At 45.5% G+C, this 21290-nt stretch overlaps 2 protein-coding genes across 2 annotated transcripts; both read right to left on the minus strand.

The window, feature by feature from the left end:
* Positions 1–7202: 7202 nt before the first annotated feature.
* On the minus strand, positions 7203–11632 carry RPS15A (ribosomal protein S15a). The gene is made up of 5 exons (XM_040592247.1): positions 11534–11632; positions 10458–10595; positions 10185–10264; positions 8570–8655; positions 7203–7338 (listed from the first exon to the last, which is right to left on the minus strand). The coding sequence occupies exons 2-5, from the start codon at positions 10588–10590 to the stop codon at positions 7245–7247; spliced, it is 393 nt and encodes a 130-aa protein (XP_040448181.1). The 5' UTR covers positions 10591–10595; positions 11534–11632; the 3' UTR covers positions 7203–7244.
* Positions 11633–12729: 1097 nt separating this feature from the next.
* On the minus strand, positions 12730–19901 carry ARL6IP1 (ADP ribosylation factor like GTPase 6 interacting protein 1). Its single transcript, XM_040592249.1, has 6 exons — positions 19801–19901; positions 17657–17790; positions 15798–15917; positions 14796–14913; positions 14041–14125; positions 12730–13795 (listed from the first exon to the last, which is right to left on the minus strand). The coding sequence occupies exons 1-6, from the start codon at positions 19834–19836 to the stop codon at positions 13677–13679; spliced, it is 612 nt and encodes a 203-aa protein (XP_040448183.1). The 5' UTR covers positions 19837–19901; the 3' UTR covers positions 12730–13676.
* Positions 19902–21290: the final 1389 nt, after the last annotated feature.

Consider the following 21290-nt stretch of genomic DNA (forward strand, 5'->3'; position numbering starts at 1 on the left):
ATCCTGTTATGCAAGAATACAGCTGGGCATGTTACTGCAAGTGAGGAGACAAGCATCCATGTGAATTGCAGAAGTACAGGGAGAAAAGGAAAAAAAAATATTCTTTATTTTCCCCGATTTTTTTTATTCTTAAGGCCTGATTTGTAAAGATACTAAAACCCTAAAGTTCTCATTGAAGTTCCTGAATTTTCCTTTTTAAAGCTGCACAAAACAGTGGACCAAACACCAATTAGGCTCCATCCATTTGGCTAATGAGACTGGGAAAGTACCCCAGAGGTGGGTTTCAGCAGCAGCTTTTCTTTTAATCTCACTCATCACCTGCTTTTCTCCTTCTGCTCCCAGATATAATCCTTGCTCCTTCCTGCTTACAGCTTGGTCCAGCTGAAAGCACGATTTACTTGCATCAGCGGAAGACAACAAGAATGGTTATGCCACGTTTCTTCCCCACAACAGAAGGTGCAAATCCCACTCAAATCCAGCTGGAGAGGTGAAGACGGAGGGGTCTTGCACATAGATGCTTCTGTCCAAGATCACAAGTGTTTTGCTACTCCTGCCTTTTTCTTATTTTCTTATATTAGGGCAAGAGAGACATCTAGAGATCACAGGCAGGGGATTGCAAGTTCTGGAAAAACAGTTTTCTGTAGAATGGGCAGCATGGTGTGTTTCCAGAATGGGAACAATAAATGAACTTAATGAAACATGAAACAAATCAAGTCCCAGTTATAAATTATGAAGACTCAAGAGGGAATAGCAATGGATTATAGAGTAGCAGGGACACAGTCCATGTCCATGGCTTGCCCTCAAGGCAACACTACCCCCAAACTGTGACAAAAAGCACCTCCTTGGCAGACAGAAAGTTTGGGGTGGGTCACATACCCTGCTTGGGAACCCAGTCCAAAAGCAGACAATGCTACAGGAATGCATACGCAATGATTAAGTGCAGCACTAGCAGACAAAACCCTCAATAAAATGTAAGTAAACTAGACTTAGAACTTGAATGCTGCCCTTTTAATCCCAAAGCAAAAGCTCACATCCATCCCACCAGCCCAATTGCACCAACAGCATCACTATGCTCAACTCAGTCACAATACTGATGAGATGGGGTGTCCTGAGGATCAGGAAAATTACAGCCCAGAACAGGCAGAACAAGCTACCCATTTCATTAAAATATGTACCTGACCCATTTGCTTTTACAGGCCATTTGACATCCACTTTAACAATGTTTTATGCCACTATAAAAAATGTAAGTGGTGGTTGCTGGGTGTTTTCACTGGCTGATCTCAAGCATCCTGCTGCATTATGCTGTTGCACGACACTAAAATTTGATCAACTACAAGTGCACAATGATTATTGCCCTGATGCCAACCCAAGAACAAAAGACATGTCCCCAGAGGTTTTCCTTCAACAGCTGTGTCACAACCAGCGCATGAAGGAGGGGGAACAGGGCTGTAGGATACATAAAGCAGTTGTAGCAGTCAGCTACATTTAGTCTGTTGAAGCAAGCAGACATCAATTTGATAACCTTGTTAGACTGAGGCTTGCCATTGGCACAGCAGAGTGTGCAAAAGGGGGTTTACCTTGCTTGCTGCTTGCTGGGAGTAATTGTTGCAGCTTTGTTGCACTTGCAAAGGCAGCTTCTACCAGCAGCTTACCCTCCTCTTCTTGTTTGCTCCCTCTCACCCAGAAGGAGTTGAATGGGATCAAACTCAACAGGAATGAGGTATGGGGTCTTTGTTATACCAAGGCCAGGGAATATAACAAAGTATCTCTCCCGGACTTAGTTCCCAACTCCCATTTTAGAAGGTGGAACAATTGTGTTAATGACACAAGTATTTTCCCCACTTTTACTTTACATATATTTTTTGACTTGCAGTGTTCCTTCCCCCTTCTTCAGTCAGTGAAACTCCAGCAGGAGCACACACTGGGTGATTAAGGACATCCATTTCTCTGCTTAAGGAAAACTAGCACACCAAGGTGAGTCAGCACACAGCCAAGACCTGCATTACACAGGCCGAGCATGACTAAAATACTGTCGTATCACAAGTATCCCATTTTACCAGGTTGTAATTTAGTCATTAATCAAGTATCTGCCCATCCTTTCATTCTGGGTACTGCACGAGAAAAGATCACCAGTCAGTACAGCCTGTCCTGGTAGAGCTGTAACCCTTTTGGGATGGTGAAATTCCCAGCGGCTGCCACCTCCGCTTGGCTGTGCCCAGGCTCCCCTCGCAGTGTGATGTGCTTGCCCTGTGCATCAGTGCCCAGGTAATACAGGTCCTAATTTGCACTCCCTATATAAATACATACATGTCAATTTAGCAGCCACACACTCAGTAGGAATCACTTGGTGGCTGCCAAACCCAGCACAGCCAGACCAAGAATGCCAGGACAGCTTTCAAAACTGGGGGTAACCACTAGGTAACTGTGGACACCAGGACCACCTGATTGCACCGAGTTGTCCTAGCAAAGGTCAAAATTCTCCTTACCTTCACCAGAACCACAATACTTCTTTGTACATGTTCTCCTCTGTTTCCAGTGCTTCTATGGTTATTTTTACATATCTCATATAATAACCCAGACTGAATCAACTCAAAACTAAGGGGAAGGTTTTATGCCTCCATACATCCTCATTCACTTCATCTGAGAAGCGCAGAAGGTCAATGGAATTTATTTTTTTCCCCAGCAGAAGATGCACCTTTGCATACCAAGCAATAAAGTTTACCCAGTGATTCTTGTCACTTGCTATGTCAGCACTTTTCTCATTGTAAAAATATCTGTCAACAAAACCAGGTTAATCCAGGTCATGAGCTGGCAGACAAGACACAATGTACCAGAGCAAGGAGACGGTGAATATCAGAAATAAAGATAAAAATATGTATTTCTCTTTTAAAATAGAACTGCACAGGTAAAATAGCAGCACTTGAGCAGAGAAAGCATCAGAGGCTTGGGCAATAACAGAGGCCACCAGCTTCTGAAACTCTTTGGCTCTACCAGAATAGTCCTGTGGACTAAACTGTGTTAAATCCATCCAGATATTTACTGAGAGCCTGGTATTTGCATTAATTGGCAGTAAGACTGAACAATAGTCTTAAGTCTAAATTAGCTAAATAGCATTAGACAAAACACAAAAACTATCTTGTCATTTGAGAGCATGTAATTTTAATTAAAAACCCTACAATAGCAGCTTTGGCAGTCCCAGATCCTTTAAAAAAAAAGGATGTCTCCCGTCCCCTACCATCAGCCTCATCTGCACATCTTGACATGCCCACCACCATGCTCCCTGTCCCCACATCCTGCAGTCAGGACCCCATACCAGTCACACACAAATTCCCATTCTTTCACTGCTGTGAAATGACTGCTCGGTGCCAAATCTGCTGGGGCAAGCTCTAAAGCCTCACTCACCACTTCCAGCCATTCTCTTTCCTTGCTTTCTGCTGCATCGCCACACACGTCCTTGTCTGTTGTGGCTGGTTTTCATCTAGACTCCAGTAGGTGTGAAAGAGCCACTCAGGGAACTGTTCAGACACTGGAGATCAAGGTTTAATTACTGCCTTCGTTTCTGGTGCAAGTAATCAGCACACGAGTTTGAGCAACACCACACAGGCTCCATTCTGGGAAACGGAGCTGGCTGACTTACCTGTGGCAGAAATGAAACGGAAGGATGAGGAGGGGAAAGCACGTTTCCAGTGAAGCTACTGTCACGCACCAGCCTTTTTACCCTGTTGTATTTTGAAGATCCATACTTATTCTCACCTCCCATACCAACTTACATCAGGCCTTACTGCATCAAAGACAGAAAAAAATTATCTTTGCGGACGGGAGTGCAGGAGAAGCCAGGACATTTAGCTCTGCAGGAGGAGCAGGGAGACCAGCAGCAACAGGAAGCCTCCTCACACAGAGCCCCTCAGCCTCCAGCCATTCGAAGTCGGATGCTGCCATCTGTTGACAACTTCCCACTGCAACAGTAAATAGGTATTTCTCTTAACAGACGGCAGGCGGTTTGAACATGTTTTATCCTGTTTATAAAGAAGCAATGGCAATCGGCATCCGGAAATGCCAATCACGTATTGTGACAGCAGTGAGACCAGGCTGCACCCCGCAGACGGGCACCAACCCGCTCCCAGCTACTTTCGACTTCATAAGTAATTTTCACAACTCAAATTAAGTTCTGACCCCATTTTACCACCTGTGACTGGGACTACTGATGCTTACCTTCTTGTGATCAGCTGAGCAGGGGCCTACAGGCAATACATCACCATATGCTATCCATACCATAACATGACCAGCCTCTCCACGGCACAACAGCCGGGCCAGCAGCTGTGCTCACACGGAGCGAGGCATTGGGGTTTGTCTCAGCAAGGAGAAGCAGACCTCCAGCCAAAAGGCCAAGACTTCTCTCTACATCTAGAAGGGTGTGGAGGTGACACAATCACTTCCAGACTCATTCAGCATCAGACTGCAGGGTGCCCAGGGCAGCACCAGGGGTAAACCTTGGCAATTCAGGGGTTTGCAGCACAGGCGCTTCCTGTGCACATCGCCCACCCTCTGTTTTCTACACATGAAGGTCAACTGGCTCTGTCCCACAGGGGATGACTCCATCACTAATGTCACCCTCTGCTCCACAGGTACCAAACACCTTCTCTAAACTAACACTTCACCTTGATTGCCAGTTGCAACCCATACTGCACTTTCAGCTTTGTGCTTCCTTCCCTCTCACCTCCCCCTACTAATCTTTGCATTACCCAAAATGATCGTTAACTTTTAACTACAAACTGCTTTCCCCAGGCGTACGTCCTCAGCTCACAAAGCATCACTGAGGCTTAAAAAAGCAAAACCACTTTCTGATTTTAAACACGCCTAAGAATTTCTACAAACCCATTTAAAGCAGATGTGTTGCAGGGTGTGTCATAGTCCTGCCTGTCAGCTCTGAAGTCCCACTTCAGAAATTCCTTGGGTTTCAGCCAGCAGCAACTGCCCAGGAGTAAAGCTCTCATCAGTGAGACGCAAGCTCAGAGATAATCTCAAGAACTCGGATCAGCCACATCAGCCTCCACAAGCGGTAAGCCTTGTGTGTAGGTTCATTCGTTAAGACACATCACAGAGAAGGTACATCTGCTGATGTATGCGTCTCTCCAAGTCATTCTTTTTACACTGGAGATCTAATTTCCATTTAGTAATTCTACAAAAGTCACTGGGCTGGCTTGTGAAATACACTAATGGCTTACTCCCCACTGGTCCATCAACATAGCATATCATTAATTCTGCTACTTCAGACGTCTCTGTGGTAGTAAAGGACATACACAGGTAAACTGGTTCAGAAAAACTGGTGTGCGCGCTGTATAAAACTGGTTTAAAACAGTAACGTCAAACTAGCAGGGAACTCAAAGCCATAGTACATTCATCTGAAGAAAGCCTTAGTGTCACTGACCTTCTTCCACCAGGTATCAGAAACATGTTTTCTATTCTGGACTGATAAATCCCAGCTTTTATAAAAAGGATCAGTGGAATCTTGACATGATCCTCACGGTTACTCTGAGCAAGAAATACAAAAGCTTGTGTGTGTATCAATACTTAGTACTGCAAAATTATCTCCATTAAGCATAGAAAAAAAGACCTGAAGAAAATAGCTGGACTTGACAATAAAAAGGGGTCAAGGCAGACTTCTTTTGACTTTGTAACTGCTCTTTGTAATTCAAGGTACAGATCTTTATCTTCAGCTGAGCAAATTTGTTTCAAATCAGAGAACACACTGATCTGATCACATTTGAATGTTTTGATGCCATCTGCAATCCACACTTTGTGACTTAACCAGCATAGACTGAGACAAAACAGGTAAACTAGCCTGATTTTTTATTATTCCTGTTCTTCTCAGTCAAGCTGCAAGTCTGTTACAGGACGCTAGTGGTCCACCATCAGAACACTTGCTGTAAGCAGTCTTTCACAGCTCTGTTGCTTCTTGTTCCTCACAGGAGAGCCACCACCTCAGGGGAGATTGTGCTGCCTGTCTACACAGTTAAAACCTCTTTGCTTTGCAGGATCACCTTCTTTTCTCCATAAACAGTGACAGACTGAACCAAAACAGGTTAGAGTTTGAAGACTCCGTGCCTGATGATGGTCACTCCCATCCCAAGGCTCTTTGAAAAGCTTTGTGAAGTACCACCTACAAGGCACAATACTTGATCTCAAGCAACTGTAGGTATCAAGTATCAGGACATATCGCCAAGAAGGGACATTGTTTCCATCTGTATCAGGAGAACCACAAACTCAACAGCTGTTTTGCAGCATGTTGAAACAGGCTTGCTACCCTTCAATAGGCTCCTTCCTAATAAAGACTCCCAACAAAGTGAAATAAGGCAAAGGATTTCCAACAGCTGGCAAAAGGACAATGCCATCAGCCCAGAAGCTTACCTCCTCAGCTGTAGTTACCTGCTCTGTGTACTGCTTTGAAAGAATTTTCTTGGTTTTTCTTTATCACGTACATTATGCTGTTATGCATCAGACACCTGAAACAAAGACCAACAACTCCTTCAACACTGAACAGTCCATTGCCTGCAAGTTCAGATATCCTTACCTCCTAGCTCCAAAAACTTCAAAGGAAATCCCAGTTGTACCTTCACGGCAACATGCAAAGCAGCTGCACAGCAACTACCCTACCCAAAATGTTTCAAATGAATGCCGAAGTAGAAATTTGAAGAAAAAGCAAGAAAAAACATTCACACCTCTACCTCAGTTACTCCTTACACTACAAGATGCGGAACAAGTTTGTGATCCGAAATCAAACTTCAACCATCTTAATTATTCCACAATCCCACATCTCATCACTTTTTAAACCTTGAACAGGAAACAAATTTCTGGCAAGGCATCTTCTATTATTTAGCCAAAAGGTGAAACTATATCACATATATGTAACTATGGAGACACACTCATCCAACACCTATGAGACAATCTCACTGTTTAACATGTAGTTTAACGTGACAGTTCCCCTGCTGAAGTTGTTCTGTATAGCAACCGGTAACTGTCACTCAAGTGGCAGCTATCAAAAGTATGTAATATCATTAACAGAAATAAAAGCTGTGACCAGGGATGATGGGGAACCAGAACGTCACTTGAAGTTGGAACTTGCATGCTATTGAAGAGTTGTTACAAGCACTACCAGCAGGTAGTGTTTGAAGTCATTAAAATACCGACTGGAAACACCAGAGTCCATTTGAACAATTTATTAGTATCCTCTTTTTTTACAAGTTTTAGAAAAAGAATCCCAGGATTTTGCCTCCTGTGTGTTTTCGCCTAGCCTCTTCATGGTCCATGATGCCAGCTGAGGTTGTCAGTACAATGTACCTGTTAAGAAACAACAAACGTTCAGTTTCTTGTTTCATTCCGTGCTCGTGCAGCGTTGACAGCACAAACTTCATTTCTGTGTTACAACAGTAAGATTAGTTTCTGGAAGAACCCGATCTTACTTCCGTTAGGCCCACCACCAGACAACAAAAAAGAAACTCCTCTGAAGTACAACTCTGCAGCACTCAAAGGACATTTACAGGCTTCTGCTCTCCAAATATCTGCTTAAGTCTCAACAAGAAGTTTTCTTGCGCATTCGCCCTGTAAAGTCAGTTCTGCTGTTGCACAGTAGCAACTCTATCGTTTCTAGACAAAGCCTGCTTCTATTTTAAGCAGACATTTTTCCTTAGAGCAGGCAGAGTTGCCATGGTGCCAGACAGCTCCTCAGCTCCCCACACTTTGTCTCTCTGTTTTGAGCACTGTGCACTGATGCAGATGAGTATCTGGATCTGGACTGACAACTGAATCAGCCTTCGTCATTGCTAATGCCAGCACCAGGATTATCAGCATACTTCATCCGCACAGCTTCAGGTCTGAGAACCTCTTCTCCCACCACTCTATAAATACTCTCAAAAATCTCAGTGTGACAACACACGCTAGTAAGCCATACAGGTACAGCTACAGCAAGAGGCTTATCTCTGGAGCTTTAAGAACAGAAGTGACAACCAACTGTTAATCCTGCCTTTGACAGGACAGACCGGCTGAGCCCCTGAAGGCTCTTCCAGTCCTGTCATCCTGGTGCACTGAGATTTATTACTCTTGACTCAGTGAATTTTGTGAAGGAAAAAAATACCACAAAATAGTACGATTTTCTGTGTTACAGAGGTTTGTTTAACAGGGGCTCCGAGTCTCTCACCACTTATTATCTAATCAATTTATACACTATCAAGAAGTTTAATTTGAAGTAGTACAACCTAGTTCCATCAGCCTTGTAACTTTCATGATTCCTTCCCCTAAAAACGGCCACTAATAAAATTAAAACCAGTAAGAGAAAAGAGAAAAGGTGAAATGAGGATTTACCAAAGCCAAGCAAAATCACGTGCTTGCTTAGCAGTGCCCCTTTAAAACTGGTTAAAAAGAGCATTTATATGGAAGATGGATTTTTAGACCGGTATCTACCTCCAGACTGATGAGAGAAAAGGTGTCAGGCAACTTGTAACTCAAGCAATATGAAAGCATAATAAAAAATCCCACGTTTTTACATACAACACAGATGTGTTTCCATACTTACCCAAACTGACGTGAAGGCAGCAGGTTGTTCTGCCACTTTTCCAAATCCTTCAGCTGAACGTCAAATCTGGGACTGATTACACCACACTATAAAACAAAATTCCATTACAAACTGAAGAACTTTATAAACTGGATTTGCACATTTGTCATTCCAGTTCACTGGATGAAGGAATTTAACAACTGCAATTAAAAATATTTTTGGCAGCAAAAGATTAGAGTACGAAGAAGCATGCTCCATTACCCGTAACATGAAACAGTGCTTCCTCTCATGTACGTTGAGCCTCTCACACAGCTATTCAGCTATTATTTTCTTAGCCTTGCCTCCTCCTCCTCCTCCTCGCTTAAATAGCGACTTACACTGCTGCTGAAGCTTAACTAACAAATTAATGGCTAGACCTGGGAGAGCACAAAAGCACACTATGAACCACTAAAGATTATTAAGCATCCTATATTATCAAAAATCCTTCAATTACTCAGGGATATTCTACTTCTAATCATCATACATAGATGGCAAAAAATACCTGCAGATTTTAAAAAGGGGGAAATTAACATTCCTAAAAGTTAGCAAAGTTCTCAAGTTAATCATATTACTTACTATGACCACCGCTATCACCTCGAGTTACCTCACTAGCTCAAAATATTTTAATTAATACCCAAGAGCAAAACAGAAACACAAATTCCTGCACTGATGGGCATTTTTCTGAATCAAACAACTCTTAGCTTGTTGCAACTATTGAGAGAAACGTTCGATCCAGCTACACTCTGGAAGATCTTTTACAAAAGCATGCTGGAAGAGTTCAAGGAACACTGTACTCAAACCTGACGTATATTATTTTTATTACGAACACATTGACACTAGTAATTTAGATGGTGTTGGAATTCTCCGCCTACTACACTCCAGTAATTTTCAGCTGCAGTACTTGTTCATTGCAGACATAGCCCCCAATGTATTTTGACCAAGTAATTGTTTCATTTCTTTAGTAAAGAGCCACCTCTGATTTGAATAGCTTAATTGGAAACAATAACGCACAGCAAGTCATCACAGAACCAGATAGCTCAAGATTTTGAGACAAAAGCATTTTTAAAAAATCCAACATACATGAATACTTCATATGCCCCAGGAACTTAAAAAGCACTAATTAACATTCAACTTTCCCTCACCTGCAAGAAAAGCCCATCTAGCAGCTGGAGAAACGCTTGTCTTCTCAACATTTACAGGTATTAACCATCAAGTGGAAAGCAACTCAGTGCCTATCTCTTAAGACAAGTCTTCTAGATAGCTTAAACATCAAAGAAACTGAGAAATCGCTAGGTAACCAGAAAGCCTTTAAAGAGAGAGAAACACACAGCACTTGCAAGCAGACTTCCCTGAAAATGTGTCTTACATATTCAGAGTTTAAAAGAAATTTACCCAGTCAACCATACCATCATGGATCTAGAAAAATTAACAAGCATTTGATAACCACTGATAATACCCATGAGTGAGAGTCGTACAATAAATACCACCTTCCTTACAAGTAATTCTTTCCAAACTGGAGCAAACAAGGCGGGGGCGGGGGGGAAGGTCTAATTTAAACACCGTCCTAGAGAACTGAGTTCAGGAAAACAAATCCTACCTTGTTGAGTCTGCCTGTGAGATTGACAACAATCTTCCCAGCTCTGTGATCATCAATTATCTCAAATTCACCAATGTAACCTATAGAAGACGAGCAAACAGACACATCAAATATGTATGCTTAGCTACGGTAATACAACTCAATTAACCACGATGTACAAGACTAACTCGAGCACCTCAATTTACTTTTAGCCAAAAAGCACCTAAACATAACAGCATCCACAGAAACCATGAACTGAGAAAAACAAGTCAGTGCTGTGCACTCAAGACTTACCGTGCTTCATCATCACAGTTAAAAAACGGACGATTACTTTGGAGCACGGCCTAATGAGAACTTGGCGTTTCCCACGTTTCTCTGCATTGTTGATGCTTTTGAGCGCATCGGCTAGAACATTCATGCGCACCATGGTGCCTGCAGGGAAGACAAGAGGCAGTTACGAACATCAGCTTTTCGGCACAGAAATACCGAGCACTCCGCTTTTTTTAAGACTAGTTTTAGTCTTAAAAGATCCAAGATCGACAGAAAGTTATGTTAAGCCTCAAAAAACAATTTTAGGCTAACAAAGAGAGCAGCCCTGTTCAAAAACCGGGTCGTACATGGTGTTAAATGTCATAGATGCATCTACATAAGAGATTTGAGCTCGGCTCGCCTAGCTGCAAGAGAAGTGCCGAATGCACGCACGACACAGCACTCTGAAAAGGGAACAGGGCACCAGCTCCTGCGTTCTCGTCGTACTGACATGGGTTCCCGGCCTAGGGCACGGTGTAACCCGGCTGGCACTGTCACCCCGCTCACTAGCGGGGCCGGGGCACCGCCACCGCCGCCCACGGAGGGCTCCCGGGCCGGGACAGCGCCGCTGCGAGCCGCCCCGGTCCCGCGGCACATGAGGCCTTTCCCGACGGAGCCCGAGGCCGCCGGGCAAGCGCGGCCAGGCCCCGTCCCCTCCCCCGGGGCCCAGCCCCCCGCCCCCCGCTACCTCCTGGCAGGCAGCGCCGCACGACCCTCGCTCCCCGCAGCCCGCCGCCTCCGTGGCACGATGCCCCCGAGCCCTGCCCAACCCAGCCCCCCAGGGCAGCGGCCCGGGCCCGGCTGCCGCGCCAGCCCCCGCCCTCGGCCCCCGCCCCGCATCTCCGCGGGGAGCGGCGCCATCGGCAGGAGGGCGCTGCCCCCCACCCGCCACTCTGGAAGCTCCAGAGAGCGCTCGGGCAGACACCGGCGGCTCAAAACGGGCCGGGCCGGGCGGGCGCACCCCCGCGGCCCCGGCGAGGCGGGCAGCGGCGGCCGCGGGGCTCAGATGGGGCCAGGAGGCGGCGGATGGCCGCCGGCACCTGGCGGCAGCCTGCACTCACCGGTGCAGCAAGATGGCGGAAAAGGAAGAGACCCGGCGCCCGCGCGGGATTATGGGAGGGCCACGGGCGCGTGGTGGCGCGCGGCGCCCCGCCAGATCTCGCGAGACTTGGAGTCCCAGTCGGCAGGCGCCGCGCGCTACAGCTGGTCATCCCCATTGGCCGGGAGCCGCGTGGCGCACTTCCGGGGCGACGCGGCTGCCCGTTCCTATAGCAACCGGAACGCTTCGGCCGCGCCGGCGGGGCCACTGCCGGACACCGGGTTGCCCCGGAGGGCAGCAAACCCCCAGCCAGCCACCCACCGACCCCGAGGCGGCAGGCAGGGCTGGTACCGCCGCGGCCGTCCCGCAGTGCGCTGGGCTTCCCTTTCCCCCCTCCCATTTCTAATTTTTTAAATCTTTTTTTGCAAGACAGAGCACCACTGCAGGGATTCCCAACGCATCCGCTGACACGTTACGGGCAGCGAGCAGCGTAGCTACTCAGTACCGTGAAGGGAAGGCGATGGTCCCAGCTCACCGAGCGGAGGGGTTGTGCTGCTATGGAATTTTCCAGTTAGAAGGGGCACAGGGCACTCAGAGCTGGCACAGCAGCCGTACAGCACCCAACAGCCATGCCGGCATGGGGCACAGGCTCCCAGCAGTCTCCCACAGACAGCTCCGTGACACTGTGCAGTGTCACCACGCGTCTTCTATCCAGGATTTCTTCCAGCGACAGCCTGTGCCAGTTAAGTACACAGCTCTCCCGCCAATGCTGACTCCTCCAAGTGGGTCCTCAGGGACATGCGGTGGGGCCTGACTCCCTCCTGGTTCAATAGGGCCGACCCCTCCAAAATGCAGTTAACTCTACAGTCAAGTAGAGCACTTTCTAAATGATGGCACGGCAGCATCTCCCCACGGTTCAGATCTCTCAAGTTTTACTGACTGGATCCGATTTGTCCACAACCTATCCCTTTTATCAGTGTCCACCAACTCCAGGTGACATTACAGCCCTTCCTCCCTGCAGCAGGAGCTGTCAGTGTACTGTCAGGGCTGATACAAGTTTTACTATTTACAGGGAGCCACCCCAAAGGGAAGGTGTTTTTCCGTTAGGACACTGCGCACTGCACACCACGTGCTACCAAAACACCACTCCCAGCCCCAGCTCTCAAATGGAAGATGTACTTACGCAATTTTCTGTACATTCACAAAAAGCAAGTCTTAAAAGTTTTTTCTCTTTAGTCTGTATTTACCTATTCAACAGTTACAATAGACACTGAAGAAAGTTCATTTTAAAACAGTAACACAGGTTTTAGCTTTTTAAAGATAAAGTTCAGTTTAAAAAAAAAAAGAGAAGTCATAGAAAAGAACAAACAATTCAGAAAGGCTTATTTACAGAGACAAAACTAGCATATCCAAGGTGATTTTGTATACAGACAACAACATTCAGAAAACCAAACGTGCTACATGGCTCCACAACAGCAGTTTTTAGAACAATCGGCCATCGAGGCAACATGCACCTTAACTCACTTTCTACAGTCTCAGTGCAACAAGTTGAAATTTTACACTACAGCTAAATAAATGAACTATAAATTTATATGTTCCAGAGCCCTATTCAACAGATAATCTGGTATATGCAGTCAAAAAAAATCAAACAGGTTCAGCGAGATGATCACGTTCTGCCCCAATTTTGAGTATGCACCCTCAGCTATGACCATTCCTAGTCAGCTAATTGTCCTCCTTCCACAAGGATCAGTAGTAATAAGCCTCCAAGAAGCAGAAGCTTTCAGCACTGCCTTTCATACTTGCTGTAGGCACACATTAATGATAGTGAAACTAACACAGTTACAGAAATGCTATCACACATTATGATTCTGCTGTTTCTTGAGCTGGGGTATTTTATCACAGGGCCTCTTAGTTTGGTGAAGACACTTAATAAGCTCTGTACATCAAAGGTCAGGATCTTTCGTATAAGATCAGCTGCAGAACTCAAGTCAGCACAGCAAGAGACACACAAACCCACAGCAGTTGCTAAATTGACATTTTCACTTCATCAGGGAGCCAATAAAAAAAAAGCCAATGAGCGATAAAATTTCTATTGTCTTAATTATACATTAATTCTCAAAACTGTTCAAGTAAACCTTTTACAAGAGTGAACAGCAGTTAAGTCTTCATTCATTTTTCTTCTCCTTGTGCTTGAGAAGTTTGTTTACCTCCCTTTTTGCCATTCCAACATACTTTGTAATGATCCCATGCTGGTTTAGTCCAGGAAACAGCAACAAGAAACTTACTAGAGGGGGGAAGAAAAAAAAAAAAAAAAAAAGAATTACTTAATACTCCTTTAACATGCTTCTGTCACCCTGCAATTTCTTGCTTTTCTTAAGAACCATTAACTGCTTGAAAACAGAAAAACATGACCCTGCAACAATAACAAATCACCACACTCTCATAACCAAAAAATACTTCTACCAGTCTCATACCATTTCAGGCAGCTAACAAAAAAAGTTACTTCTGTTTTGCATGCTGCATACTTACCAATAAGATAAGTCAGAAAGAGATTGTGAACTTGTTGTCCAATCCAGGCAACCACAGCAAGAGAAAAAAGCATGGTCATGAAGTACTAAAAAATGAAAAGGGAACAGTTATCACAGATCTGCTGGGAATTCTCCCTCCTCCCCTTCAGTATTCGGCAACACTTCAACATTTAAAACTAACTTAAAATTTGCTGGCTCTTCCACATGCAACACCTATGCATAGGCTTGTTAAAACTGAGATTACAGAATTGTAAGTTCTCATTTATTTTCTGACCATCAGTTTTACAGGATGCCAGCTTTTTTCTGTCCTGATATCCCTTAGTCAGCCTACATCAACCCCACTGACACAACTTCAGCCTCACGCAGTACCTGAAGCTGATTTCAGGGCAGAAAACTCAGCAGTTCACGTACCTCAGCTGGCATGTTACTAAGGGTTTTTTTGGTGGGGTTTTTTTTTTTTGATAGTTCAAGTACACCGGAAACAAGTTGTGTTTCCAAAAACTGAACTATCCAAAGAAACCCAATGTAGCTTTACCGTAGTACCAAGGGTACACTCCTAACTGCATAGCACCGCAAGTTTAAAGTCATGTATCTTGCCACTTTAAGATGTGTGACTGGATTAAGTCACAGCCAGAACTGCTGGTTCTTGGTTTGAAATACCAGTTCAATCAGACATGTACCTCATGAAAACAGTTAAGATAAAACAAACCAAATAAAATCTTAATACAATAGAGATGAACTCCTAGAACTCAATACCATTTTAGGCTTCTCTTCCTTCAATGTGAAGAGGCGTTTCCACCAGCCAACAATTCGGCGACGAGATTTTACCAAATTGCTACAAATCTCATGAAATCTTTGCTGCTGTTCCGTAGTCCTTTTATTAAAGAAAAAAAGCCAGAAATAAGAATTCAGGATTTCATCTGAAATTTTAAAAATCTCCCATGGTATTTTTCTGGCAGTGAAAATTTATCCAGTACTTATCCTGGCATTTGTTTCACTTGGTTCCGGACCTTATTTTTATTTAGCATCATAATGCAATTCCCCATATAATTTTTCTGTACACTGACTCTGAAAGAGCAACACATTCAAACCAGAAGACTATTGATTTTAGTCTGATACTAGTGTGATACACACAAGTAATACACACCTGACACCAGCGTGTATTACTTTGGGTTCTGTCAGTTCATTATTAGACAAGAACATTTATCCACTAGTCATCTTAAAGCAGATACACTAAAATTTACTTATAACTCAATATTTAGTTCAAATAACATTCTCCTACAGCTTACTAATTTTATATAACCCTTGTCCTTCTTCAAATCTGTTTCAATCACAATCACATTCACACTCTGCACTGCTCTTTTCTTCACTGTATTTACCACTGCCACTCTTTCAAACATATAATCCAATACCCTTCTTTATGATTTTAATTCTCAGTGTCTTATTATCTATTAATTACTAAAAACCGGTTTAGCAGAACTAACTAGCATCCTTAATGGAAAGCAAAGAACGCACCTGCTCCTTCAAAAAAATCTTATTTTTCGAGAAGAAAAGGAACAATAAAGATACATTATTGTAGTTCTCTTTCTCTTTTTTTTGAATGAAGGACATCTTACTAGTGTCCTCACTTCATTTATTACAGAGACTGCTGATTTTTTACTACGACTATCATCTGGTATTTGCAAGCCACATACCATTTTGATAAAGTTCGTTATTTATTTACACTCAAGAAACTATTTTAAATCAAGCTTTCCTCACCATTTATTAGAGCCAAAGATTCTAGGTGCAAGAGCAGGAACAAGATAATCAGCCAAACAGAGGAACATAACAAAACAGGAGACACCTGAAAGAACCGATGGGTCCAAGTAGTAGATCATCCTGCAGAAAGAAGATAACAGACATGACTTCTGGATGCTCAGCCTACTAAATACTAGACAGAGTATTTAGTCCTGACTCAGGACTTCAAACAGTAGACCTACCCCCTTGCACAACCTTGAAAAAATATTCAAATTTGCTCTTATTACTAGTAAAAAGTTTCAAGTACTTCAGCACTATCACAAAGACATACAGATTTCAAAACACATTTTTCTTAATGTACTAGATAAGAAAATGCTACAATACAGCAAACATAGTATGAAATACAGTAGAAATAAAAACTAATCAATTCTTGCCCTCTCAGAAGTTGACATCTAGTGAACTTTATGCTGACCATGGGATGAGGATGAATGAGTAACACAGGAAATAACCAGATAGAGTGAAACCTCTACATTTGTTGGTTCTTAAGTCAGACACAGAACTCATATCCACTATGGGCTGTCAGTCACTCTGTCTCACCTGTGAGAGCCAACCAAACCTGTTCTGGACAAGGAGCCATAAATCTCCAATTAGGACAGCGTGGTGCTTTTACACATTGTGTGCCAACACTCAAATACTGGATGAGAACTAGCTCATCTCTTAAGCATCTGTTAACACTCAGCTGTGCCCCGTGCTACTTATTTGCACTTAACACAACTTCCTGAACACTGAAGCAATAAAAGTAAAGAAATTACAGTCCATTGGAGGGCCAGTCTTTCTACACATCTGGCACAGGGCTACTGTGCTGAGTGCTGAAGTTCATTTTTCATGAAGTACCAATTTAGAATCTGAAGTAGTTCTGTTTCCTCAGAGTATTACTCAACACAAGATCTTTCCTTCTATAATCACAGAATTTATACCAGAATACCCTGAAGTTCATGTAATTACTTCTGTTAAAAGTTATTTTTCTTTTGTTTCCTTTTTGTTTCTTTTCATTTCCGTCCTCCTCGCCTCCCTTGAAGGCCGTAAAATTTATATAAACCAGGAAACCAATTATCCTTGCCTCACCTGCTTCAACATTTGTTTTTGTAACTCCCATCTTCTCCTTACACCAAAACCACATGCAACTGGCAAACTCCACAGCTGGCACGGACACTAGTCTGTACAAGGCAGGTTGATGTCACCTACTACCCCATTACATAAAAGCATGTACAAGTGCCTCCAGCAAGCCCGTTCTGCATCTCCAATGCAAAGACAGGCATATCCTCCCATCCTGTTGACTGAAAGTTACCTGCAGTCTCTCCTTTTCCTCCTTTCTCAAAGGACAGGGCAGAGACTGTAAAAGAACAAGTTCTGCAAATCTGATTGAACTCATCCTGAGCAACACACCAAAGGTGCTGAATAGAAAAGTCTGCCCTATGGAAACAAGTCTTCCATAACAATACTGCTGTTGGTTTGGGGAAAAAAGCCAAAGGAGATAACCAGATTTGACTAAGAAGTAGGTTACAAAGGATGAGGGCAGAATAGGAACAATGAAGAACATACAGCTGAGCATGGTAAAAAACAATGGCAACCACTGCTGGCAAACAGCCTTTGCAGAAAGCACTGCCCCCACCTCTGGGCAGGACGTGACTCACGGTACTTCCTGTTCTCAATACTTAAGGTTTTTCTTTTCAAGAAAGTTCACACGCATTCAGACACAGAACCTGGAGAGAGAGCCTTCCTACTAGACTTTTAAAGACGCCTTACTAATTTACTTAATAGGCTTTCCACCAGCCATGGAAGTACGATGGTGTTCTAGGCTCCCTCCACAAGCTACTTACAGAAACGAAAAGGAAACAACACTCATCAGTGCCAGAGGAAACCAAGCTCTCTCCCAGCGAAGAACTTTATCGGTCATCAGAATCACTTCTCCCCATCCTTGCAACTGCTCTTCCAAGCTAGCAGTTTCTGCAGCCTACACAAAAAGAGAAGAAAAGTCTTTTATTACTAACTAGAGTATCAAATTAATTCCCACACTCAAGTACCTAAAAAAAGTGTTGTAATTAAAAGTCCCAGTCACAAACCTTTCTGAGTAATTAAATTACTAATAGTGCTGTAAGTTTTGTACTGAGTTATATTGTAGCACTGACACTTTAAAACAGTCAAGATCCTAACAATGCAGCAGCATATGTTACTAGACCAAATGATACCTCCTCCCACACTCAGCCAAGGTGTTTTCCCCCAATCTCCCATTTATGGTACTTCCTTCCCCAGGTTAGTAAAAAGTCAAGTTTTAAAGTCTAGCTAAAGCCTCTCAAGTCTTCACTGTCAAGACCTGGAAAACTGCAACATGATAACTGTTTAAAACACATGTATTTTCCAAGACAACTCTACCACATTAAGCTGAGGCTTACTAGTTGATGTCCAACACCATTCCAACACATGGAAGATGAATAAAAACTCAGAATCCACAGTTAAGGAAAATTACCCAATTGATCACATCTGGACTGCAAAGGTAGTTTTTCCACAGGTTGCCCAAGACAGTGATCAGGCAGCCTTTAAACTCCCCTTCCTGTATTATTCCTACCTTCACTGCTACACATCATCTGCAAGGAGGCCTTTTCTGTTCTGGCATCAGCTTGCTAAGCAGTTCACCTGAGATGTTCTGCATTTAACATAGCTTAACAGTTTCCCCTCATTGGGACAAAGAATCTCAGAGATCACAAAATTCATTCAACCGCGAACAGAAGCGATCACTGCCCAAGCTGTGAGAGAAGAACAGTCGCCAAGACCTGCACATACGCTTGTGCAGAGACAGCAGAGCAGGTTTCATTCTCAGCTGTGTGCTATGCTTAACTCAAATGAGAAGCCTGATACCACTGGAATAACAAGGACAGCTGAGTGCAGCTATCATGGTAAAGTATGTCTTTCCTGTGTGATTCCATTGGAAACTATTTGAAAACTATAGTTCAGGACAGAAATGTAGAAAACCATCTGGCATGCTGCCGACCACCTGCCCGTTACCACATCCATTTGAAGTTATAAACCCAAACTGTCAGATGGAAGAAAAAAAAAAAGAACAAAAGCTGCATTTTTCCAAAAGTTTTATGACAGACTGTTTTGCTTTATTACTTCTGACCGTCTGCATTTATTATCACAACCAAGAGAAAATTTGATGGGAAACAGATTGGAAAACCGCAGCGTTACTCATAGCAGCCTGCCCCTGCCAGCCCAGCAGACACGACTGTAAGGTGTTTTCCCACCGGGCCCGGTAGAGACAACTTAAGTCAGCGCTTGTCAACACCATTCGCATTCCAGAGCCCACCCGTCAATTTTTCGTCAATCGAACATTATGGAAGTCTCCACAAATACGAAGTTCTGCTCGAAGCAGGCAGCCCTGCCGAAGGCTGCAGGCGCTTGCACACACAGCTCCTTCCCCGCACACACAGCTCCCTCCCCGCACACACAGCTCCCTTCCCGCGGGGGCGGCGCGTTTGCCGTTAGAGATAAAAAAGTAATTAACCGAAGGATCTTGCTTAAGTATTCAAGCCCACCCTTGATATATTTAAGCCCATCACCCAGCTCCTGACACTCTCCCGCAACGCTGCAGCATTCCGCAACGCAGCCGAAGAATGTTGAAACACAAAGACATGAACATTTAATATTTCATAACAAGTCATTAAAAATGAATATCGATACGAGCCCGGCGCGGCAGGTACCGCCAGAGGCTGTTGGGGCTCCGGCCTGCGAGCAGCAGCCCCGCCGGAGCTCAGCCACAAGCCGATGCCCACCCCGGGGCCCCTCGGCGGCAGCAGCGGGCGCAGGGAGGCCGCTCCCCGCCCTCCACGGGCCCGGCGGCCCTCGCCAGCCGCCGCAGCCAGGCCCGGCTCTCCCCGCCCTGCCCGGGCCCCAGCTCCCCGGGCAGCCCCGTCGCAGCCACCGGGCGGCCCCACCGCCAGCCCCAGCGGGGGCCGCCCGCCCTCACCAGCTGGTAGACGCTGTTGTTGTCGCCCTCCGCCATCTTGCGCGGCCCCCTCACCGCCGGCCCCACCCTCCCGCGCCGCGCCGCCGGCAGCTTTTGTAGCCTCCCCGGGCCTGATTGGCCTTCTCCTCACTCAGCGCGGGCCAATCCTAGAGCTTCTGCCGCGCCTCATCGACATCTGGTTGGCTGGTGGGATTTGAACTCCGAGAGCCGCCCAATCAGCGTGGGGCCTCCGCCCCATTCCACCCCCCTCCGTCGCAATGCGACTGCGACAGGAGCGGGGCGGGGCAGCGCAGCGCAGCAGGGCCGGCCCAGCCCCGGGACCCGCGGGCAGTGCGGCGGAGCAGGCCCGAGGCGAGCCGTGGCGGCCGCCTGCCTGGCGCTGAGGCCCGCCTGGGCTGGGGGAGGCGACCCCGCAGCCCGCCGTGGGCACGGGGGCGGTGGCGCGGTGGCGGTGCCACCTTCCGGCAGGCCCTGAGGGACGGTGCGTTCACTCTTAAAACGCCCGACCCGTGTGCCCCGGGCGCGCCTGGGGAGGCAGGGCGGTGCGGGTGGTGTGCCGTGGGGAACGGTTCCTTCCCTTGGCAGACACCCGTGCCCGGCGAGCGGGGCGCATTCCCACCGGGAACAGCTCGGTGCGGGTAAAGCGCCCGTTGCTGCCGAAGTAGCGCGGGGCGGGGGGCCCGGCCCCGAACCGGCCGTGGCTGCACATCCCTGCCGTGTGCCCAGCGCGGCTGCGTGGCTGCTGCACGGGGCCCCGGAGCAGCGCCCGCCGTGGGCAGCCGAATTCCCGGGTGGAATTCCCAGGCACCGGGATTACCGCATGGGAGACCGATGCAGCACCTGGACTCCACCGGCAGGCTCTCCCAGCTGGCCCGCAGCTTGCTTCCCTGTCTGTGGTCACATAGCATTTCTTCCCATTTATTTCATGGGAATAGACACAGGAGAAAAAGCACTAGGATATAAATATTTTTTCTGGCTCAGCTGTCTAAATGTTTCAGGCACGTGTTACAGAGCTTAATCACCATCGCTAGGATGTAATGCAATTCCAAAACAAGGGCAAAGAAAACCTCTTACGGTTTCTGGCACCAAAACTGTGATGCTTTTCCAAAGCAGCTCACCAGCTTGGTGGAAAGGAAAAAAAGGATTGTTGGGCCTTTTACAGAGTGCTTTCCACACTCAAGATTGTATGTAAAAAATAGATACTTTACTGAACCACCTTTGAAATCATTAGCATGTTGCGAAAAGCTAAGAGTAAAGAGTATTTTTGTGTCCTATTTTGCCCCTAAAAATAATGGAGTCCACCCTCAAAATCTGTAATTTTACCACAAAGCTCAAGCAAAAGCTAATTTCATTAGGAAGTGATGCCAGTAATAATTCTGATCAGTCTTTTGAGGAAGTACAGACACACATAGACGCATGACGCATCACTGTCCCTAGGAGTACGGGCAGTGTCCCGCAGAAGCCACCTCTCTGGCTACTCGATAGGATCA

Source organism: Falco naumanni, chromosome 4 (genome assembly GCF_017639655.2).
Source record: "Falco naumanni isolate bFalNau1 chromosome 4, bFalNau1.pat, whole genome shotgun sequence".
Classification (NCBI taxonomy): Eukaryota; Metazoa; Chordata; class Aves; order Falconiformes; family Falconidae; genus Falco; species Falco naumanni.